The sequence below is a fragment of the Bidens hawaiensis genome, unplaced genomic scaffold, assembly GCF_021521415.1.
Source record: "Bidens hawaiensis isolate Kalapana, Puna unplaced genomic scaffold, B.hawaiensis_p1.1 tig00033516_1, whole genome shotgun sequence".
NCBI lineage: Eukaryota > Viridiplantae > Streptophyta > Magnoliopsida > Asterales > Asteraceae > Bidens > Bidens hawaiensis.
This window is the reverse complement of record NW_027495747.1, coordinates 90,517-114,718: the sequence shown is the minus strand read 5'-3', so window position 1 is coordinate 114,718 and position 24,202 is coordinate 90,517. Positions and strand designations below refer to the sequence as shown.

Below are 24,202 nucleotides of genomic sequence, written 5' to 3'. Positions count from 1 at the left end.
ATAGTACATGTGGTTTGACGAACTTAGCAGCTTTAGTACATATTCTTTATTTTATGCAAATGACTATCTCAGTTTCAAAAAACTTGCATTTTTAATACTTTTTTTCTAACCTCGTCTATTTTTGGTAACTTCGTTATTTTCTTTGTTTTTTTCTTTTCTTTTAAACGCTTATATCTTTTAAACCCTAAATCCTCAAATCACAACATAAAAATCCAAATCCTAAATCCCCAAACCCTTTCTCCATATCATCATAGGGTTTGAATTTTTATGATATTTGTGGATTTATGATTTAGATTTTGATGTTATGATTTGGGGATTTAGGGTTTAGAAGATATAAGCGTTTAAAAGAAAAGAAAAAAACAAAGAAAATCAAGAAGTTAGCAAACTATCACTGACTTAACTGAAAAAATAGACGGGGTTATAAAAAAGTACTAAAAACGCAAGTTTTTTGAAACTGAGGTAGTCATTTGCACAAAATAAAGAATGAGTACTAAAGTTGCGTAGTTGGCCAAACCACATGTACTAAAATGGCACTTAACTCTAAAACCTATATATCAATAAAGTAATAACCACTTACTTTTAATAAAACAAGTGTGTAAATTTTATAAATAAAGAGTTTGGTTCATGTAGTGGAAGTGCAAGGGCGTAAAGTAAAGTGTACCATCATGTTCCTGTTGGAGACCACATGGCTTTGGTAATGTTGCCTCTGTAAGCAATTTTGCCATCCAACATCACTCAATCATAATGCCAGCTAAATTATACAATGCCAATTTATAAAAAAATAAAATAATAATAATAATTATTATTATTATACCATCATTGTTTTTATACAGGATTAATAATATGAGACACTGATTCTCATTTTACCAGTATGTTATATATCAGAAACCTGTTGTGAAGGTAATATCTCAGAATTCAGAAGCTTTTCCACCTCATCATTTGCTTCTGCTTGAATTCTCCATCTCTGTTTTAACATACAATACTTTTTATTAGGGACACATGAAGAAAGTAACATAACCGTGTGACCGAAAGGGAGATTTAAAAAAATAAAATTAATTAATATTCAAGTTTTTATGAATACATCATTGCAAGAAAAATGCTTCTTGTTGACGAGAACTTACCTCTTCAAGATTTTCGAGTTCCATCATCTGCTCTATCTGTTTAGCAATAGTCTCCTGCACAAGATTAAAAAAAACAAACAAAATAAAATATATATTTCAAATTTTCAATGACAGTTTTGGCTTATAAACATTCCCTTCTCAAAAGAACACATAAACTGTAGGGATGTGCATGGGTCGGTTTGAGTCAGTTTTGGCCCGAATCCTTGACCAGAGAAAGACAAACGATTGGTTATGATTAAGTTGGTTATGGTTATGTTGATTCAGTTTGGTAATGGATTGGTTAACCGTGAACAAAAAATTGTCGTGAAATGTTTGGGCCTGACTAATATAGCCCAAAAACAATGTAACTGGGCCTGAAAGTTTGGATTTAAAACTTTTAACCACTTAATATATTGTTATTAGACATCTGGGCTACAATAATTTGAGTTTTACCATTTGACATTTGTATTAAGGTAGTGGATCGGGTCGACTAACTGTTATACAACATCGTGGGTCGGTTTGGTTTTGTTGGTTATAGAAATATGAATAACTAAAACCAACCCGCTAATTTCGGTTTTCAATAAATCAAAACCAACCCGCTAATTTTGGTTTTCAAAATAATTAAAACCAACCCGCTAATTTCGGTTCAAAATAACTGAAACCAACTCATCAGTTATTGGTTCAGTTAATTTAGTTATGTGTGGGATGTTGGTTCGGTTCAGTTATATTGGTTAATTCAGTAATGGGTGGGTTAATCAGTTTTATGCTCATCTTTAATAAACTGTAGGAGAAAAGTTTAGTAATTGTAAACAAACCGCGTTATTGGCAGACTCAGCAGCAAGAACATCAGAGTCCATTTCCACTTCAATTTCAATCATTGAAGAAATCTGTAACAAGGGTAAAATTGGAATGCAAAAGCTATCAAACTTCAAGCCTAATAAAATATTATTTTCTATAGTGTTGTAAGAATGCATACTCTTGCATAGCTTTCAATTAGTTCAATTCGCGATTTCAACGAGTTTTCTAATCCTTCACGCACCCTTTTGACTCTACTTCTCCGTGCACTTCATGAAAATAATTATGAAAAATACATTTTATTAACTTTTATTATTGAAACCAAATAATACATGCAAAAAAGATTACCGATAAGAAGGTTCTCCAACAGCAACAATTTTGTTCTCTAGTTGGCACATACGGGCCAGCATCCATACCTAATACATTTGATGATCAATGTCAACTATTAGTCTAGCAAACAAACAGAATGAACACAAAAGGAGTATGTTCATGTTCGTTCGCTTAACTTCAATTACAAATGATCGAACATGAACAATAAATGAATGGTGTTTTCTTGTTCGTGTTTTGTTTGTTAAGAAAATGAGCTTGTTCGTGTTTAATTATGTCAATTCGTTAACAATGTAAATGAATCATGGATATAAACTGCATGAACATAATTGAACATAGGTGAACGAATAAAATTACGCTAAAACAAATTAAAGTAAAAGTGAACATCAATGTGTTGGGCCTAAAATGTATTTAAACTAGACTTAACTGTAATGGGCCTAAATCTTAAATACATATATTAACAAACGTATGCGGACGAACTTAACCAACCTTAAAGTAACAAACATAAATGAATGCAAACAAACAAATTTAAATGGACGATTGTAAACGAACATTCACGAACATAAATGAAAAAAATGAGACATGTGTTCATGTTCGTTCGTTTAACTAAATGAACAAAAAATTTTGTTCGTGTTCATTTGTTTATTGAATAAACGAACTTCCAGCCGAACGATTCATGAACTGTTCACTGAATGTTCGGTTCGTTTACCGGCCTATAAAAACTATTGATGATACATACCACAAAATAAACTTAAATGCATGTCAAGGACTAAAAAATATGATTTTATTTGAGCAATTTAGAGCACAACTCAGAAACTCACAAGTCTTAATATAATAAGATAATACCTCATTTTCAGCAGCATCTTTTAAATCCTTAATACGAGACTGAAGTGTGTCGTACTGAGACAGCAGTTGCTGTCTTATGGCAACTGTTTCCACAAATCTCGGAGGAAGCTAATGAAAAACAAAAAGGAATCAACAAATCTATCCAAGACACTGGTACACAGTGAAGAAGGTTTTAAGTAACATCAATAAGAAAACTTACTCGATTCAACTGTGGAAATACCAGACCATTTAAAGTGGCTCCAACAGCTACAGACGAAACAGCTGCAACTGAAATGAGCTGAGGTAAACCGGGGTCTATTATTCCCGAGGCCACATCACCTGTGGCAAAGACAGCAAGAAGCGGGATGACCACACCAGGACTAAAAAAGGATAATCCTCCATTTTTAGCAGGGGCTCTTAGTAATGGTGATTCTCTGCCATTTATATGGTTTGTTAGTGACATAGCTTCCCCAGGATAATAGTTAGGGGTTTTTGGGCTAAGTTTTATGGGGCCCACTTCCCGGTAGACACTTGATGGTGCAGCTGATGCGATTGTTACACGTTCCCTTTCTTGAGCCGGGAGATCTAGTGTTTTAGTAGCAAATTTGTGTGTTCGAGCCGTACCCGATGGCGTTTGGACCTAATGATAATATTAGCAAGATGATGAGAAACATAAGCACTTGTTTAGGGTTTAGGGTTTATGAGAGACTTGCCACAATGGAGTGAACAGCGGCAGGAGTAGTTTCTTTGACTATCTGCAAAAATTGTAGCCCTCGTTTCCATGCGGGCACATCCATGCTGCGTTCGGCACGAGGACATCCTTAGAAAAAGTGAATATCACATGATCAACAGGATTGACATCCTTAAACAACAAAGAAAAAGTAGGAATACAATAACCAACCTTATTTCTTCTGACTCAACACTAGTTATGTTGCCAGAAACAAGCTCGTATTGGTACCGGCATTTGGAGCAGGAAACAATCTGCAGGACAGACTCTATCTGATAAGGAATCACGAAAACATTTTAAGGGGGACAATAAGTAAAACTCTAGCATTTTTCGTGCATGCCTGAATACCATTTTGAGGTTGTGCAACAGCAACAGCTATCATGCAACTAGGGCACTTTACAATCTTACCAAAAGGGACCTGCATGAACAAATGCAAACTGCAGATCAGCATAATGATATAGTGAAACTAGAAGAATATTTGGTACAATGTTTCCAGAAAATAAGTGAAAAGAGTAACTGCAGTTGTACCTCTTCCCCAGGAGAAACTTCCACTCGACAAACATTAGAAATAATCCTAAGGGCATCTGAAACCCTCAACGACGCCGCAAGACCCCGAACCAACAGAGTGTATGTATTTACATCAGGTCTGGACCACCTCCATCTATCACCAACATTTTTATCTCCTACACCTACCAATACATCAGACATTAGTACATTATAGTATGCACCAATGTTCTAGTCAATAATAGAATCATAAAACTATAAAAGACCAGTTATATTTCCATGTACAAACACCTGAATATGTACAACTAGACATTGAAATTGTACTTTTTAACAGTCTGTTTGAGAAGATTGTGACAAATATGAATACATCTATTGAAATGACTAGAAATACTTCACAATGAAGCAATAGTTATAAGTCTTAAATTCAAATATATCCTCACACTAATGAATTCAAATATATGTGATTCTCAATAATCAATTTTGTGGCAGATGCTACTATAAAATCAAGTTACCAAAAGGTATATATGTCTACTTAAACCAAATATACAATAATATCCTTCCACGGGTGAAATAATATATATATACCTGCAGCAAAACTCGATCGCATGGCTTGGAAAATCGATAGTGCCAAATCCGCATTATTCCGGTCCAGCGCAGCTGAAATAATCGAAGAACAATACGAAGTACTGACAACGCCACCGTTTCTCTTAGACATTTCAGCGAACACCTGGAGTGCATCAGTGGCGTCTTTCGCAGCGGAAGCTTTACTAATAATAACCTCATAATCATTCTCACTACTACTACTACTACCAGCAGCATCATTATCATCATCGTTACCGTCCATTACAGCGCCTTGATCATGATAACTCTCACTCAACGAAGCCTTCATGTTGTTGTTGGTGTTGTTATAGTTCCAAGTGCGAAAAGTGGAAAACGTGGGATGGAGGCGATGGTGGTAAGCGTGTGTTGAGTGAAGGTAGAGATGATTTGGCCATGGAGAGGTTAAGTTGAGCGTCATGCGAGTGAGTTCGAGTATGTGTGTGTGAGCGGAGAAGATGAGAAACGAGCGGTTGGAAGTGGTAATTAACGGATGGATAACAACATTATTATTATTATTATTATTATTATTATTATTTATTGGATAAGGAAAAGAGTGTTAATGGAGTAATAAAAAGGAATGGAGGTGCGGGGAATCGAACCCCGTGCCTCTCGCATGCGAAGCGAGCGCTCTACCATATGAGCTACACCCCCGGCTTGATAACATGACTTAATGATCAAGCTTGTTATTCTTTATTCAGAGATTGATGATCGTCGATGCTTCCGTTGTTTCAAAAGCATCACAGTGAATATGTTTGTCGGCAGTTATACGTGAGGATGGAGACTTTCATCTGCATTTTCAGTGAAAAGAGTAAATGACGAATTAACATTCTATTTTTTCATTTTTTATGTTTACAAGGATGTTCTAACAAAAATTATTTTCCGGCTTAAGTTAGATAACATTTTTGGCACGAATTTATTGGATTTGAAATAATAATTTCAACGAATGACGTGTTTGGTTAAACAATTAATGGAGTTAAGATTGAAATGAATCAAAGTTTTTCAAACAAAAGATTTGATCATGTTCATAACACACTGAGCCCTCCCAACCAAAGCAAGTCGGGGAATATTGATACAAATTGAGCCCTCCCAACCAAAGCAAGTCGGGGAATATTGATACAAATTGTTGAGTTTCGAAGTTTGATTTTGACGAATTTTCAGTGTAACCGCTCAACTCGCTTTGAAACTTAGAATATGTAGTTAAAAGTGCCGGCTTTCTTTTTTTTTGAACGGCAAAGGTTTTATTAAGATGCAGAATTCTGCAGGAAGCTGAAATCAAAAACTATATGATTTCTATGAGCATGCTGTTACTATTTTTCAGTACAATTTAATGAATTCGAAAAAAATCAGTTCAAACCGTCAAACCAGACAGTCCAACCAACCATCCAACTCGACTGGTTTATTTGTCACCGAAACCATAATTAGTGGTTTCGTAAAACCAGCCGAAACTGAGCATATGTAAAGCGATAAAAGAAATTTAAACATTTCTTCCATTAATGAAAGAAATTAAGAAAACAAGCCAACCTGTTCTTGTCTAAAAAAGTAAAGTCTACTATCAAAAGAGGTGAAAACAGCCCTGCATCAACCAAATACAAATTTCAACTATAAAGATGGTCTTTGAGAATCTTTAAAATTACAAAACTGATACTGTTTTTGCTCACTTTTAAATTAAAAAAACAACAGTTCTGTTTATTCTTTGGTTGTTATTCTTGCAGCCGAAAAACTAATTTGCCTAGACAATCCACAGATGCCATTCCATTAGTTGACTCCATAGACCCACTTTTCTTGGTTGCTTGTGTAATTATTCAACTCCTCTGGTTTGAACCATAAGTTGATTTCATCCTTGGCGGTTTCTGGACCGTCACTTCCATGGATGATGTTCCTACAAACAACAACACAATGATCATTAACTCATCATACTACAAGTCACATAACATTTTGTCTTATATCAAATTAAAACTCATGTATTTTGTAAAAAAAAGTTATAAATGGGCAAATAGTTTGTGGATCTGTACCTTCCTACAACAACAGCCAAATCACCCCTGATGGTTCCCGGTTCTGATTTCTGTGGATCAGTGGCTCCAATAAGTTTACGCCCGTATTTAATCACACCTTCTCCTTCCCAAACCTGCATCAATGATTGATCAGAATAAGTGGTTTGATGCATATATAAGAAATATATATAATTTGGTTTAACTAATTACCATGGCAAGAACAGGACCAGAGCTAAGGAAGCCACAAAGCCCATCAAAAAATGGTCTTTCCTTAAGATCATGGTAATGCTTCTGGGCAAAGGATTTTGTAGGGGTCACGAGTTTAATAGCCACGAGTTTGAATCCTTTACGTTCAAACCGAGCTACAATCTCTGAAATCTGCCAAAAAGACACAAAAAATGAAGTCTCTTTATTAATTGTTGTTGTAATATAGCGAACGGCTGCCATGTCACACTCATGGCATAAGTAAACCAGAAACAAGTAACTAAAACGCATGTAAATAATGGTGGTTAGATTACCAGTCCTCTTTGCACGCCATCTGGCTTGATAGCAATGAAAGTGCGCTCCAACTGTACAAGAAATAAAAGGTATCATTATCAATTGTGCTTCAAATATATATATCAAAAGAACAGTAAAAGGATGTAATACCTCTGCTGCATGTGCTTCTTGATCTTGAAGCATGTATGCTATTAAGAAATAAAAAAAAAACAAATTAAAAGACTTCACAAAGTTTCAGTTAAATACTTATGCGCAAATGTCAAAAAAAATAATCTACATTGGGTATTTTGTTCAGATAATAACATTATAGAAAAATGTAGAAACCTGCAGCAGGGAGAGCAAATGCTCCAGCAATCCATTTGCTGGATGTGTTTCCAGAATAATCACGCCCAAAAGAAGCAAGAGCTGGCAAGAATCCTTTGGATGAAACTGCTGCAGCAGCAGCAACCGATCGTCCTTCTACAAATGAAAGAATAATAATATGAAAATCATACATTTTATCTAGATTTTGATAACCGCTGACATGCAATTTCAGAGTTCATATAATGTAAACAGCATAGGCACAAAAATTAAAGATGTTCTTCTAGTTATCATTTACCATTACATATGACAAATGACACAATAAAAAACAGTACTCACTCTAATTATCATGATCAAATTCCACTTAAAAAAAACGGTTCCAAAAATGAGATCATGTGCTCAAGTTCACCAACATTAGCCTTTAGGATGTTCTCTATGGTGGGGGGCATTGAAGCCCCTCCACAGTGCCACGTAAGCACCGGGGGCATCGAAGCCCCAACCTATAACGCCCCGCTGTGGCTTAAAGCCCCTTGGGCGCCCCTATTATATATATACACACATATATATGTATGTGTGTGAGAGATGGAGAGAGAGAGAGAGAGAGAGAGATAACGGCACCCGGCGTTCCAAGGCCGCCCCTCCCTCGCCGCCCCAAGGCCGCCCCACTTCCGCGCCCATAGCGAACACTAATTGAACTAAGAATGTCACCTGCCTTGTAAAAATTAGCTACTGCATGCAACTTCATTTCTAAGTTTACGACATAAATATAAATTGAAATAAAAAAAATTCTTGCTAGAACCAAACTTATGTTAATGTTTCTATATAAATATAATAACTATGATAAATATTTACTTAAACACATAAAATCATGGAAAAATCAACTAAATAGTTAAATATCACAAACTAAAATAAAAATAACAAAATTAATTAATAATAATAACAACAAAAACAACGTATTAAAGTTCTAATTCAGGATTTCAATCATCTATTATCTATACTTAATCTGAAGCATACTGAAATAAATAATCAAAGTAATATTCACCGACAGGTCAAACATTTTGCTACACAAACTCTACAGCATAATCGATCACAATCGGAACCAAGTATAGACAGATCCTAAGGAAATAATACAATTTGAGTAACAAAAATTGCTTATAAAAACAAAAGAATACCAGAGAAGAGACGTCTGTGCTTAGAAGCAGGAGAGACGATAGACCTGGCTGCTCGTGAAGCAGATCTGAATATCTGAGAACTCATTCTTCTCGTTCTTTGATCAAATTATTATATGTTACAAAAAGTAGTAAGTTATTGAGAATGAGAGTTTGAGAACAGTAAGCAGATAGATGATTGTGTTGATGTGATTGGATATTTAATGTTAGGTGGAAAATAATGGAATGTGAAAGTGGACCTTAGGGTTTGGAGTTATTCGCATATTGAGTCCTTTGGGTTTGGAGTAACAACTGGATGTCACAGGTGCACAAATCAGGTTTTTCAAATATCTAGGTTCGGGTATGGAATCGGGTATTGGAAAATTGGGTAATGATAATAACTGGGTCGGGTTCGGATATTACCTCTAAAAACCATACCCTATGCATCGGGTTCGGGTCGGGTGGGTATTTGAATACCCTATTTTCGGGTATTGAAAAAACCCTATTTTCGGGTTTTTTGGGGCTTTTCTCCGGGTATTTTTCGGGTATAGATTAGATTTTTTAAAAGTTTGCACTTTTTAGGGGTATTTTTTGGGTATTTTTAAGTTATTTTTCCGGGTACATCGAGTATTTGAAATACCCGGTTTCAGGTATTGGAAAAACCGGTTCCGGGTATGGAACTGGTTCGGGTTAGGGTTTTAGTACCGAAATGCATACCTATCCGTACCCTACGAGTAGGGTCGGGTACGGGTTCATGTTTAAAAAAAACCGGTTCCGGTTTTTTATTTCAGGTCCGGTTCCAGGTTCGTTTTTTTTGTGCACCTCTACTAGATGTTGGTTGAATGATGGTTGGGTTGATGTTATGTGATAACTTAACACTTGTTTAGATGTGAAATATGTTTGTCAGTTGTTATATGTAGGGTTGTAGTAATCGCTAGTAGATGGTTGGATGGATACTAGTGATTAATCGAATCGAATTGCAATGTATAATTTTCAGTTTTATTAATATACACACATATTATATATGTAATTTTCAGTTTTATATATGCACATTTACATTTTGACTGGAACCTCACCAGGAAATGACAACTAAGTTCGATTAATCACGATTTTGCCCTGGGTTGACCTTTAACCGGTTATGTGACAGACTAGTCCAAAATTAATCAGTGGGTGGGGACTAGTGATTAACTGGGGATTAATCAAGGCCTGATCGAGAATTTTGCAGCCCTGGTTTTTTGGACTAATTAGTGAGAATTTGAGGTATCAAAGGAAAATTGCATGCAATAGACGACATGTTTGATATACATGAGAGTTATATGGTCTAGGGTTGTGAAGGGACAAGCTTTTCGCTAACATATAATGAAGTCATTAGTTAATGATTAATCTCTTGGTTGATATTTTGATCTTCAAATATGTTTAGAAAAACAATACGATAGAAAATGTTTGTCGATTAATGTTTTAGAATGTTAAAACTTAAAAAAAAGGAAAATTCCCAAAATGGTCTTTTTAAAGAGAGAGAGAGAAAGAGGTAAATAGCCTTTATTCTCTACATATTCTCAAAATGGTCCATCAAATTTGGACTGAGGTGACAATATCTGAAAAAATCTTTAGGCCAATAGAATTCTGACAAATGTCAAAATCCGACGGTTTTTTTTAAAATATTGGGGGACCAGTTCATATTTTCCATTAAATATTTTTATAAAAGACAGTCTTTTCCGACGGTTAAATAATGTTTCCTAACAAATCCCCTCTACTTCCAAAAACTTTGGAAATTGTGTCTTCAAATTATTCAGTCTTTTAAGACGCATTTAGGGTGAATTTGTACCAAGAAGACGAGCTATATTTTATTTCTTATGTGTTGAAATCTAGTCCACACCTTCAAAATTTATTTATAATCCGTCTACACCGACAATATATTATGAGATTCCTTCTATTCTGACACGATCGTCCAAATAATATACATGAGTTTATCTTCTTCTTCTTCTTCCGCTTCATACCACCATAAACCATCCTCTCATACCACCCTAAACCTTAACTTCCATGGAATTTGATAATGTTGGTGTTTGTTATGGTGGTAATTGACAAACCGGTAACGGAAGGTATGATTATGTTCCAATAAATTGTAAACGAGGAGGTGTTAGTCTTGCTTCAAATGAACCCGGGACCCATATCCATAACCTCCACTTGATCACCCCTCTTAAACTTCATGATTTGATTCAAGATTTAGGGAGTTAGAGTTGATGAAGATAGATGTGAATGAATTATTGAGGATTGAGGAAGATGATACATATAAAGTAATATGGACGGACACGAAGATTATACTACATAATCGTCTCCTTAGTACAAATTAAAAAGATATGTGTCTTGAAAGACAAATTTGTAAGGCACATTTTTCTATGAGTTCAAAATTTGTATGGTTCATATAAGAATCTTTAATAAACCGTCTGTCAAGACAACTTTTAATATTAAGATTTAGTGAAGAAATATGGACAAGAGCCTCAATATTTTCAAAAATATAATCCCCTTAGTTCAAATTTACCAAACAAGTGTCTTGAAAGACAATATTAAATGGCACATTTTTCCATGTGTTTAAAATTTTTAGGGGTTAGATAAGAAACCTAAATAATCCGTCTAGCAAGAAAGCTTTGTAACATAAGTTTTAGTTAAAAAATATGGATGGGTCCCTCAATATTTATAAATTTATGGTCTTCTTGGTACAAATTCATCCGAAATGTGTCTTGAAAGACTGAGTTTGAAGACACAATTTCCAAAGTTTTTGGAAGTTGAGGGATTTGTTAGGAAACATTATTAAACCGTCGGAAAAGATTGTCTTTTATAAGAATATTTAATGGAAAATATGAACTAGTCCCCCAATATTTTTAAAAATATCGTCGGATTTTGACACTTGTCAGAATTCTATTTGCTTAAAGATTTTTCCAGATCTCGTTTTCACAGTTCAAATTTGGTGGGCCATTTTGAAATTTATAAGGAATATGGACTATTTACCTCTTTCTCTCTCTTAAAAAAGACCATTTTGGGAATTTTCTGTGTTAAAGTTTAAAGCATGTGGAACAAAATAACAAAGGACTATACAAATATTTATAATATAATATATTTTGCTTATCAAAAACTGTTATAGCTTATAATCCTCTCTTTACCATCCGGTGTTCACAGTACATAGTCCGGTAAAAACTAAAAAGACTATGAAAACTATTTTGTTTGTTTAAAGTTTAATCAAGTAGAAGTGTAGTTTGTTGTCCGCTTACCTGTCACTTTATTGTAAATCATTTGGATGTTTAAAGTTTAATCAAATAGAAAGGGTTTTAATCTTGATCAATAACTAGTATTAAAGGGGTTATGTTATAAAGTGATGTGAAGTTTAAGGGTTGTAATTGATGTCCACTTAAATAGCATCCCCGTGGGGGTTAGATTAGGTAAAGTGATTAACTACTTTCCAAAGTAATTATCAGCTAGTTAAAGTATGTCTTAAACCAGGAAGATTTTTCTAGTAAAGTGTTTTGTAAAACACAATCATTCTCTCATAAATATTTACTGTAGTTTGATTTAATTTTAACTAACATATCTTTAACCATTTATTTTAATCTTCTATTCAGTCATGTAATTATACTTTGTTGTTTGTGTCACTTGAGCTTGGGATTGCGTTATCGCTAACGTTGAGGGAGGTCCTAATGATGTAACACCTAAAAAAGTTATACGCATTTGTCTTGTATTTGGTAGACTGGGCAGTGATTCTATGCTTACAACGACTGTTGATGTGACGACACCTTGGGGTGGTGTTGTTGGAGCCATTTCCTTTGTTTCTATTAAGTGTTTCTTAGGCCATGTGTAGTGGATGGGCTACAAAATGGGATGATTTGCTTAATGTGGCGTCAAATCAGTAAATGATAGGTTTTGTTTTTGAGGTGTAATGGTGTTGTAGCTCTATATATATATATAACACTTACAAACATATATAATATTAATATATATATATATATATATACACACAAACACAAGCAGGCGCGAATTAGCCCCCTCCCCCCTTATCTCCCCACAAATCGCCCGGGGGGGTGTCTGCGCCCCAACTCCCCAGAAATTGCCTATAATGTTCGCCACTACGTTTAGCCTTATGGTTCCTGTGTTATAAACTCCACGGGAATCAATGCAATAGAATGATCTTTGTATTAAAATTGTGAATTACATCATAGACAAACTCATTCCATTCAAGTCATGGGGTATTTATAGCTTATACAAGGAATATTCAATGGTTCTATTTTTAACGGAATGATGTTGATATCTCTTCTCCTATTGATAGAATTCTTTCTCATATTCTTTCTCTTGCCACACCACTTAAATTGTCTTTTTTTGGTAACTGATTGTTCTGAAAGCTTTGGAGTAACGATCATATGGATGTTGTCCTTCGATAAAACTTCTGTACATCTTCACTTGTCTTTTATATAATTTTTAAACCAACTCGTATACTTTTTTTAATTAACACATTAAACTCCTTTTGTAATTATTATTATTTTTCTTTATCTTTTTCAATCTCAGAATATTAAATACATATTAACACTAAAAGTTGAATATTTATTACACTTTCTAAGCAATAACTAATAAGCCTAACAATTTGATTTATTGTTACTTTGGGTTTCTAGTGTGTTTTTTTGGTCAAATTCAATCATAGAGATGCACAAATTGGTTTTGTAATGCAACCCAATTCGTTTTTTAAACCGTTTTTTAAGCGGAAAAGGATTGACTCAGTTTAAAACCGGTTTTGCTATAACCGATTTCTATGAACAAGAACTCAAAGCAATACCAAAATGGCGATTCGTTTGGTTTTAAACCGGTTTTAAAAGGGTCTCAAATTAAGAACCAGGTTTTTCTTTACACATATACATTAAAGGTGTGTTTGATTCGCAAAATTTAATGAGTTGGAATTTAAGTTTTATCTCTTGATGTGTTTGGTTCGCATAGTTTGGTAATTTTTCTTTGGGCACAAAATTTTCTTAACTCCCAACAGTGTCACTCGATTTATTTAAAATAAAACGTACATATATACCAGCAACATAGAAAAATACAGCAGCTGGAACAGCTATGACCCAACCGTTTTGACTTGAACCCTTTTCGATCGGGTACACAACCCTACTGGCCTATACCCGTTTTGCTGCAAACGACACGAAAATTTTGTGTCCAATTGTAAAACGCTAATGCACACGAAAAATGGCACACCTTTGATGCAAACTACAAACTCCAGCAGTCTGAATGAACTGATAAACATACACCATGAATATGACAACTACTATTAACAAACTAATCCTATCAACTGACAATAAGTTCACAATCAGATGTCACCTGTCTGGTTATGATTAATGAATCAACTTGAATGTGAACTCAATTTGCATTTGTCTTGCAACGCCGCCAACCAACTATCCACCTAAAAGAGAATGGAACGAATATGTGATCGTGTGGCGTATCAATATGTGATCATAGAAATTTATACAATATGCATGTAGAAATATCAAATATGGATGTCTGTACCTGGATTTTAGAGGTGCTTGAACACTCGTATCTCAATCCAAAGCGAGTTACTATATAAAAGTAATATCGAGTTTCCCCATCTTCTTGAATGACATGTGGCAGTGGCCCCACTTCAGTGATGTCAGATAACAGGGTGGAGTCTTGAGGGCTTAAATCTGCAACAGTTTTAGGCTCATCAGCAAACTGAACCATTATGAGGCTGATTTTACAAGCAAGCATGTGTATAATCAAATCATGAATAAATTTAAATTTTAAACATACAAAAATTTTATACCAGTTCTAGTGTTGAATAGATAGGATAAGAAAAGGTAATGTTTTGCTTCGTTTTCATGTTTCTCGAGTTTGAAAGAAAAAGAGCAAAACTGCCGATTTTACAATGATGACTTACTATGTAAAATATGTTTAGTTCAAATGTTTGGCAACTGAAAAAAAAATCATCTTTCCTTTCCCTTCTTGAGTTTTTTAGTGAGAAAGTGAATGGTATAGAAGGGAATGGATATATAAAGTGAAAGAAGAAAATGAGGAAAAGAAAGACTGAATATTTGATTATTTTCAATGACCAAAATACCCCTATCGAAAGTTATTGTGGATAGTAAGAAACTTTCTTTCCAACTTAGGAATTGGAAGAAGAATTAAAGCATTACACTTTCTTTATAACTCTGTTAAAACATGCAAAAAAAAAAATAATAATAATAATAATAATAATAATAAGATTGGTGCCTTTTTTCAACTTTCTTGTATCGTATACGAGCTAATTGAACGCAGATGGAACATGCTCGTGTTTGTGCGTTTAACTTTAACTGAAAAAATGATCGGACATGATCGAATAAACGGACAAGGCTTTCTTGTTCGTGTCGTTCATTAAGAAAATGAAGGAGTTCATGTTCGTTTATGTTCGTCCGTTAACAGTACAAATGGACGGTTCATGAAGGTAAACGGACGGACCTAACTTAACATAAATGAATGAACATAATTGACCTAAAACCAGTTAAAAAGTAAATGTGAAAAACAAAGTGTTGCGCCTAATCGCCCTGATTGCGGTGCTTGCATATAATGTATATATGTGTGAACCCTCGGGTGGGTGAAAGTGAAATTGCACTAATTTTGACGTTATTTTACTAATCTCATGAAAATAACGTTAAAAGCGGCCGAAGGTTAATCAGGCATCATGTGGTGGCGTTGATAGCCGAAAGACAAGGGTGCATGCACTAATCGGCGGTGCCCCGATGATTGAGTGTTATGTGTCTTATGTCCAAGGCTTGATGCAAAACTACTATTGAGCTGGGGGTCTCACCGGAAGCAGCCTCTCTATTCCTAAAGGGTAGAGGTAAGGCTGTCTACATCTTACCCTCCTCAGACCCTACCATAGCTTTGCTATTGATGGGATATACTGAGTACGATGATGATGATGATGATGATGAAAGTGTTGCGCCTAAAAATGTTATTAAAACTAGACTAAATTGTAATGGGCCTAAAGAATTAAAAATGAACATATTAGCTAACGTAAACGAGCGAACTTAAACAAACGTAAACTATGGACATAAATGATCGTAAACGAATGAATATGAACAAACTTAATGAACGAACATAAACGAACGGACATGAACAAATGAAGAAAGTTTTTTGTTCATTTCCGCTAGTTTATTAGATAGAAGAATTTATTGCGAACAGTTCACGAAAGGTTAACCGAACGTTCAGTTTGTTTACAGGCCTACCTGTGCACACATAATACAAATAGATGCATGGTCCATGGAGAACAACAAAACACAGAACCCAGTCATCAACTTCTGTGTCATCAAGGGGAAGCGGTTCTCCAGGTAATGTTTCCCATCTCTATAAAATATCATTTCAAAAAATAAGTTATTAACAGACTGCAAATACGGACTCAAATGTTATTAAAAGAGGAAAAGAGCCATGGACAATACAGTTCTCATGTATAAGTAGCCTGAAAGAAGGCAAGAACGCAGAATCTCATCAATATGTTCCAGCCTGCAAGTAACAGATCATTCGCATAAATATAACTATCGTTAAATTATAAGTATCAATTTCCCTTACTTAGCTCTCAGATGATCTTCTCTTTCCTCTAAATCAGCAAGTTCTGCTTGAAGTGATTTTACTTCCGTAGATGATAATACAACCTGCTAAATACAGTAATAATCTTTAAAAAAATGAAACAAGGGTTGAAAGTTTAAAGATTATCATTTTATCAAGTCGACCTTTTCTTTCCCACTTGTGTCCTTTACCCATGAAAGTTTACGGGGACTGAGCAAGTTCAAAATAGTTGCAGCACTTCTGAATCTTCTTCTTGCCCATAAACGGCTGCTGGAACTATGCTAATGCATATCAAATGAACTTAAATGATATCAATCGATAGTTAATACCAGTTTCTAAGATGATTAAGGTCGATGTATAAGTTATATTCGTGCCATGAATGGTACCTCTTCAGTTCTGGTAGATGACATGGATGGACTTGTTGCTTGAGGGGGGGTCTCCATGCCAGAAGTCGAAGCCTGAAAATGATCCGGGAAGATTTCTACTCCTCTAGGACCGTCACCCATGGCTTAATTCCAGTAAAGTAAACAAAGAGCTGAACAAGATGAGATTCATTAATCACCATGTAATCATAATATTTCATAGAGACATAGATTAATAACTAAATAAAGAAACAGTTAATAATACATGTTTCATCTATCTTGCAAGGAATTCAAATAAGGCATGTCACATTTTTGGATTTAGAATCATTAGATTTAGCAGCCACTGATAATTTTCACCTTAAAAGCTTTATTGTTTTAATGAGGTCAAATGAAGATGAATCTCAATCATATCTACCTAATATAACTTCCAAAGCACTTAAGAGCAGATCAAACATACCAAGTCTGTATAATCAAAGCTTCAAAAATCAAAATCCCCAAAAAAGAACAAACACAAGCAGAGGGACCCATGGGTGTTCAAAAAATCCAAATCCTTGCCCGTGTTACCAAAATTCCGAAAATTTCGGATTCGGATAGTGATTTTGAAAATTGTTGGATATCCGAAATGTTTTTTAAAACATTATTATATAATGAATATATTAGAAGTTTCGGATAAATTTTCGGATATTTTGCATAATCAAGATATCCGAAATATATATATTTTTTTAATTCTGAAATATTTTTTTAAAATTTATTAAATAATAACAAAAAAAAGAATTCAGATATTTGTTTAGATATCCGAATCCGAAATTTTAATATATGAAACTCCGGATATCCGATTTTGAACAAATGACCAGGAGCTAGGAAGTTTACAATATCATGAAATCACAACTTCATCAATACATCATAATTGAACATATATATAAACCCTAATTAGTTCAGATCAGCTAGCAAAACCTTATATCCTCGGTTAATAATAAGCTAGCTAGAAGCTGCTGATCTAAGCAATCGAGTAACTGAACATCATTTTGCTGATGATAATCAACAATTGTAACCTAACGGAAGATATTAACTGTATTAAAGTTCATATCACCATGATCATAACACATCATGAAGCATACAGTTGAAAGAATTTGATTAATAAAATTAAACTAGATCACAAGGAACAAAAGAGCTAGCTAGATAACTGAATTGAATAATAATCGAAAGAGACAACTTACGATTTAAGAGAATCTGAGGATGCAAGTAAGTTAGTTAGTTTGACAGGAAGAAACAAAACAACTCCACCACCAACCTTGATCAATCAGCTTTTATTAATACGTATATTTGTAACTTAGAATTTAATGTCGTGGTCGACCCAGGATTTTTTGCGGATGGGTTTCAAATTTTTCGGTTTACAAAATTTTCGGGTCGGGTCGATGCGAGAAACATAATAGAACACGGAAATATGGTGTCATCAGAAACGAGTAAGTAGAGAGAATCTAGATTAGACTTTTAACTCATTTTTATTTATACCCGAAAAACATAAAAAAAAAAGCTATATATATGGTCTTACATACATGACCAAAACATGAAAAAATAACTTTAACACAAATAAACGATTAATTATAATATACACAAAAAAAAAACAACAAAAACATAATATGGTGAGGCTTGAACCTGCAACCTCTCTAAGAAAAAGTAAGGGACTTTCCACTAGATCAGTTCAGTTTTAATAGTATGGGTTCCAAGTATTAATTTTATTGGGGTTCTTACAAAATTTAATATACCGCCTCTAAGGCTCTAAGTAATTTTCAAAAAACATTGGTTTCCCGGGACCCCGATCGAATGTACGTGTGTCCGCCCCTGGTAGTGGCAATAAATCTCATTTATAGCAAAGCTATGGTGAGGTCTGATGATGATAGGAGAGTAAAATGTAGACGTTCTACCTCTACCTATAAAAATAGAGAGACTGGTTCGGTAAGACTCTGACTCGATAGTAGTTATCAAGTATTGGACATAAGCATATCACACATAACCATTTGGAAACCGAGTGATAGGAGTCGTACCTTTGTCTTTTGGCCATTAACGTCACCACATGATACTTGATTAACATTCCATCACTTTTAACATTTATTTCACGAAATTAGTAATAATGCCTAAATTAGTGAAATTTCACTTTTACCCACCCGAAATCCCACACATTTATACATTATATACGCGCATTATAGCCAGGGAGTTAGTTATTATAATTTAATGTATAAGGTATAAATTATTATAAACAAATTTGCATGTTTAAATGTTTTTTTTTTTGAAAAAAAGATATTAAGTTTTTTCTAGTAGTTGATATGAGGTAACTAGATACATTATTTAAAAAATAAATAAATAAATGAATTCTTGTGTTTAAGTCGCACCTAAAAAAAAAGTTTAGGTTGGGCTAGTGGGTTTTATTGTGAGAGAAGAATACTGAAATGTAGATGATAGTGGTATGTCAATGATCTAAATGGTCGTTCAAATACAAAAACGTTGTGTGATACATGTCTAGGATTAAGTTTCAAAACAACTTATTGACTTTTTTCAAAAAGCCATTTCGAAAAGCTAAGAGTTGTAGCTTTTAGAAAACAACATTTTAACTCTTTAAAAAAGCTAAAAAGGCAAATTGGAAATAAATAATCTCGCTTTTTGTGTATTGACCGATAATAATCGCAATTTAAAAAAGAAAAAACATTACCAACGGTCCAACCTTTCAACTATTTTTGTCTCAATGTACCTCCATTAAAAAATACTTAACGTCGTTAAGCTTTTTTTTTCCGAATTTCAAACCGATGTTTTAGGGCTTTTGATCGGAAGAATGATACGAGTCAACTGATGTAAACATTATCTTGAAACAGTGATTCGAAGGACTTGATTTTGTTAATTGAAAATTTAAACGCCTGAATTGAAACACTGTTTCATCGTTTGGATCACCGTTTCAAGATAAGTTTTACACCAGTCGACTCGTATCATTCTTCCAATAAAAAAAACCCTAAAACATCGGTGAAACTCGAAAAAAAAATTAACTTAAGTGTTTTTGTAACGGAAGTTCACTGAAACAAAAATAGTTGAAAGGTTGGACCGCTGGTAATGATTATTTTCGGTCTATACACAAAATGTGGGATTATATATTTCCAAATTGCCAAAAAAAATTGTGATTTCCAAACGCATTTTTAACTTATTGTTTTTTTTAAAAAGCAAATAACAAAATATAAATATAAGGTTCTTACTGAAAAACTTTGTATAGTTAAAGGACTTTAGTGCAATTTCTGGTAGCTAAGATTCAATAGAGCTGTGTTAGCTGTCACCTCTTAAATGGGGCACCATCATCTTTTCAAAAGTTTTTGAGTTTTTTTTTTTAATTATAGCTTTTGATTTTAATTTTGAAACAGGTATGTCGTATCACGTATGTCAGTATGTGCCTGTGTGGCTAATTTTTTTTATAAATATTTAATACTTTTGCTTTGTTCTTTTGATTTTACCAACATTTATACACATATGTATACTAGCTTTTAGCCCTCGTGTTACGGGGATTAATTTAGATTTTTGTTTTTAATCATCTTGATATATATATTTTTGTTATTTTACTTTTATACTGATTTTTTATTTTTCAACATAGTTTTGTGTTATTTTAATACGTATATATTAGTTTGTTAAGTCCATTATATTTTTTATTGTTAACCTGGTTCAATTGAGATGAGTAGGCTTATAGTTGGGTTGGAGTGAGTCCTAGTCGAATAATAACAATACCACTAATGATATATAATTTTTTTCCAGTTAACTTTTAGTATCGTTAAATTTCATTTTATTTTATGTATATTTGTTTATACTATAAAATTTATTGTTTGCTTAGCGTGTTTGTGTGCTAATAGAGTTTAGAATGCCGAAATGAAGTGATGTAAAATTAACAATACATATATGAATAAAGAATATTAATAGAATCCATAAACTGATTAACCATATAAATAGAGTGAATAAATATTATTAGGTACCGAATAAGTTGTAAGAGTAGTAAGAAACGCAACAGCCAATTGTTCGATGATCTTTTGAAAAAATTAATTCAAATCAACTCAAACATTAATAATTCCAAAAGTCATGCGTATTGATCACAAAGCATTTGACAGTCATGTGTATTGATCACAAAGCTGCAGCATAACATCAAGAAACTCAATAGGCATATGTTTTTTTTTAATCAGAATGTATACAAATTCTTTTTAAGATGGACTTTATAAAAAAACAAAGGTAATCAATATATTTTAGAAAGATAGAAAGAAATAGAATATATAATTGTAGTGTATGTTTTCCTTCTTCATCTTAAGTTGTAAGGTTTCCTCGTAAACAGTTGATGGAAAACTATTAAGAGGCATATTCCTCTCTCAACTTTTTTAATTCGCTCGTCATTTGTGCTTGAAGTTCTGTTGATTTTTGCATATGTTCATTCACATCTTGTTGGACTTGTAATTATTGTCCGATTGGGACGGTATTATTTTATAATTTTACCAAAGTTTTCCATTCCGACTTTTCTTATCGAGGGGGTACAAAAACATGTTTTATGCATCATGTGTTTTACTCCTACAAAATAACATGTGTAGTTTATATTATACAACATACTGAAATATTGGCCATAAGTTAACCATCTTTGTTGATATTAATTGCAGCTAAGAATGTTCACTAAAAAAGCTAATAATCCAAACTGTTTCACATTTGGCTTCTTTTAACCGTCTTTTCCTTTTTAATACTCTTTTCCATATGCAATAATATTTATTTGCTAAGCATGACAGTTTCTTGCCGAAGGTGTCTTTGGTTCCATAATATAGTATGTTGATCTCTTGTACATTGTGTTTGACTCTTTTATGTGACTTCATCAGCAAGCTATTCCAATACAACAGCTCATCAAAACCATGATTGTCAACATCCATTGGATGGCCTGTTCCCAAAGCAATAGAACAAACAAACTACAAACATTCAGAATCAAAATCAAGTTAACTGGACTGCATTTTGATGTTATAAAAGTGTATTTTTTTGTTGCATTTATAGGCTGTCAAAAATGCAGTTTTCGCTGCATTTTAATGTTGTCAAAGCTGTCAAAACGTGAAGTTTTAGCTGCATTTTAATATTGTGAAAAGTGCAGTTTTTGTTGTATTCTAAACACTTTCTGTCTACATTCTCTTCAGTGAGTAAAAGATCAATCGTGCAGAACAAATAACCCATTTTGAATCTCTTTTCTTCCCATCTTCAACTTCTTCCTTCTCTTTCTCTTTCTAATCATCATTCGACAAAATAATAATAATTATAATAATAAGATGCCATCAATCTCCATATGAGCATACATATGTGACAACATAAAAGTAAGGTGTGGACTCATTCTTGACTTTAAACATGATTCCATCCTTGAATCAAAATTCAAAATTGATCAAGTCTAATAGTTAGTGTAAAGAAAGGCTAATTGTAAGAAACGAAAATCAAATCAAATTAAACCAATAAAATTTTAAATGCTAACCTTGGATTTGGCATCAACTGAAAAAGTAAAAAACACATAAATTATTCTAACAACTTTATTATCTTCATTCAGTTAATCCAGAAAATCGAATGGAACATACGAAAAATCTAAATGAAACCCATCTATAGTTCCATCTGATTTCAAAAGGGAAGTTTTAAGTATCATCCCAAATAGGTTTCTTTATCATTGAACACTTGAAAAAAAAAAAGAAATTATGCCAATTAACATCAATGAAGAAGCCCAGCATATACGGGTTTTTAGTATCATCCCAAATGGGTAAACCGACCATTATAGCTTAGTAGTGTCCAATTCAGCAAGTATTGCCCTTTCTTCCTCTATTGCCCTTAAGAAACTACATAAACATGGTGAAATCATTACTCTATTCAAGTTTAATTCAACAATGGATAGAAAGATAGATACCTTTCACATATGAATTTGAGCACCACTAAAACCCATTGACACCTTTGTGTTCCTTAATATTTTTGAGCAAGCTAGGAATGTCAATTCGATTTTTGTCCTTGATTGCTCCACTAATATCACTCGTTACCACCACTTTGCCACCGCCTTCAAGAATAAGTTGAGCAGCCCACGAACCAACATTTCCAATGCACTAACAATTAAACTTCATTAGAATGGGGGCTGTTTGTTTACATCTGAATGGAACCATTCAGATGTAAACATCTGATTCATTCAGACTTCAGACTGTTTGGTTCCAAACAGAAAAACATCTGAATGGTTAAAATTAGGTCTGAATCATTCAGACTTACTGTTGTTGCTGAATGGGACAGATGCTCATTCAGCTCTGACTCATTCAGATCTGAATGAACCAAACAGCCCTTGGTCTGGTCAATTTTTCACCAGGAAACTGGTCAACATAATAAGATTCTACCTGTATAACAAACCTTTGACCAGCAACATGTTTCTATGATCATTAAGAAGGGCTTCTATAGCAAAGAGTACATCCATTCCAGTGACAGCATCTCTACTAAGGGATCCATCAAGATCCTTAATTTTAAACTAAAAAAATTACCATTTTTCTATAATGTATGTAGTTTCTAAATGAATATAAATTCATGGGTTTGAAATTAAATATGTTAATGTTACTCACTCTAGGTTTTTCAGTAACAACAGCAAGCAAGTATCCATGAAACATGAAGTATTCATCTAAAATCCATGCCATTGTCTGTTAAAAGTAAAAACTTTAAACATAGTTGCATTTTTAGAGTTAAAGACTAAAAATAAAATAAAATTAAAATGAATAATGTGATAAATCAAGCTTGATTTTATCATTTAATCAAAAGATTCGTAAAGTGGCCATGATTTCGAACAAATTATGGGTCTCACTAAAATAATATTTTGTTGGGTTTTATACAAGTTTATCAAAGTCAAGTTAACCACATTTAACTAGAAAACGCAACGGAAGCTTATATTTTAAAACTTGTTATTGAACATACCATTATGTAAAACTAAAACCCAAAGCCAAAGATCAATATTACAAGAACAAAATGCTCACATAATGTAAATGTACCTCTTTTTACCTTTTGAAGAAGATGTAGATGGATGAAGAAGATGATGTCTTCAAATGGCAAGGTTGCAAAGGAGAAACCCTCAAGCTTTGTATACCCCAAGCTTATGTAGCAACAACACCAATTTGTGCTAGGATTTGAACACCAATTTGAAGCTCACAAAACTCCCAATTTGAGCCAATATGGCCGTGAGTTTTTGAGAGAGAAAGGAGAGTGTTTGTGACTTGATTCAACTCTTGAATAATAACAAAACCCAAGACACAAAATGCATGTATGGGAAAATGGAGGATTAAAAGGAACCAAAGAGTTTGATTGGGTAAAACCACCACCCCACATGGGTGGCCGGTTTTGTTTGTTTTCCTTTTTTTTTTTTTTTTTTTTGTTTTGTGTTTTAACATTT

The 24,202-nt window shown here is 33.6% G+C and overlaps 2 protein-coding genes and 1 non-coding gene across 3 annotated transcripts; all 3 read right to left on the bottom strand.

Annotated features, from left to right (window-relative positions):
* Nucleotides 1-754: 754 nt before the first annotated feature.
* Nucleotides 755-5,373, bottom strand: LOC143584957 (uncharacterized). Its single transcript, XM_077066868.1, has 12 exons — nucleotides 4,864-5,373; nucleotides 4,303-4,463; nucleotides 4,115-4,192; nucleotides 3,949-4,028; nucleotides 3,761-3,845; nucleotides 3,268-3,687; nucleotides 3,069-3,176; nucleotides 2,244-2,311; nucleotides 2,077-2,164; nucleotides 1,916-1,987; nucleotides 1,122-1,175; nucleotides 755-964 (listed from the first exon to the last, which is right to left on the bottom strand). Exons 1-12 carry the CDS (start codon nucleotides 5,294-5,296, stop codon nucleotides 875-877), a joined length of 1,737 nt encoding a protein of 578 aa, XP_076922983.1. The 5' UTR covers nucleotides 5,297-5,373; the 3' UTR covers nucleotides 755-874.
* Nucleotides 5,374-5,456: 83 nt separating this feature from the next.
* On the bottom strand, nucleotides 5,457-5,529 carry TRNAA-CGC (transfer RNA alanine (anticodon CGC)). Its single transcript has one exon. It is a non-coding gene; the product is annotated as a tRNA-Ala (tRNA).
* Nucleotides 5,530-6,478: 949 nt separating this feature from the next.
* On the bottom strand, nucleotides 6,479-16,973 carry LOC143584963 (uncharacterized). The gene is made up of 15 exons (XM_077066873.1): nucleotides 16,792-16,973; nucleotides 16,570-16,686; nucleotides 16,409-16,491; nucleotides 16,279-16,342; nucleotides 16,069-16,186; nucleotides 14,354-14,508; nucleotides 14,195-14,249; nucleotides 14,045-14,138; nucleotides 8,840-8,934; nucleotides 7,692-7,826; nucleotides 7,518-7,555; nucleotides 7,388-7,438; nucleotides 7,080-7,247; nucleotides 6,891-7,003; nucleotides 6,479-6,757 (listed from the first exon to the last, which is right to left on the bottom strand). Exons 1-15 carry the CDS (start codon nucleotides 16,909-16,911, stop codon nucleotides 6,634-6,636), a joined length of 1,530 nt encoding a protein of 509 aa, XP_076922988.1. The 5' UTR covers nucleotides 16,912-16,973; the 3' UTR covers nucleotides 6,479-6,633.
* Nucleotides 16,974-24,202: the final 7,229 nt, after the last annotated feature.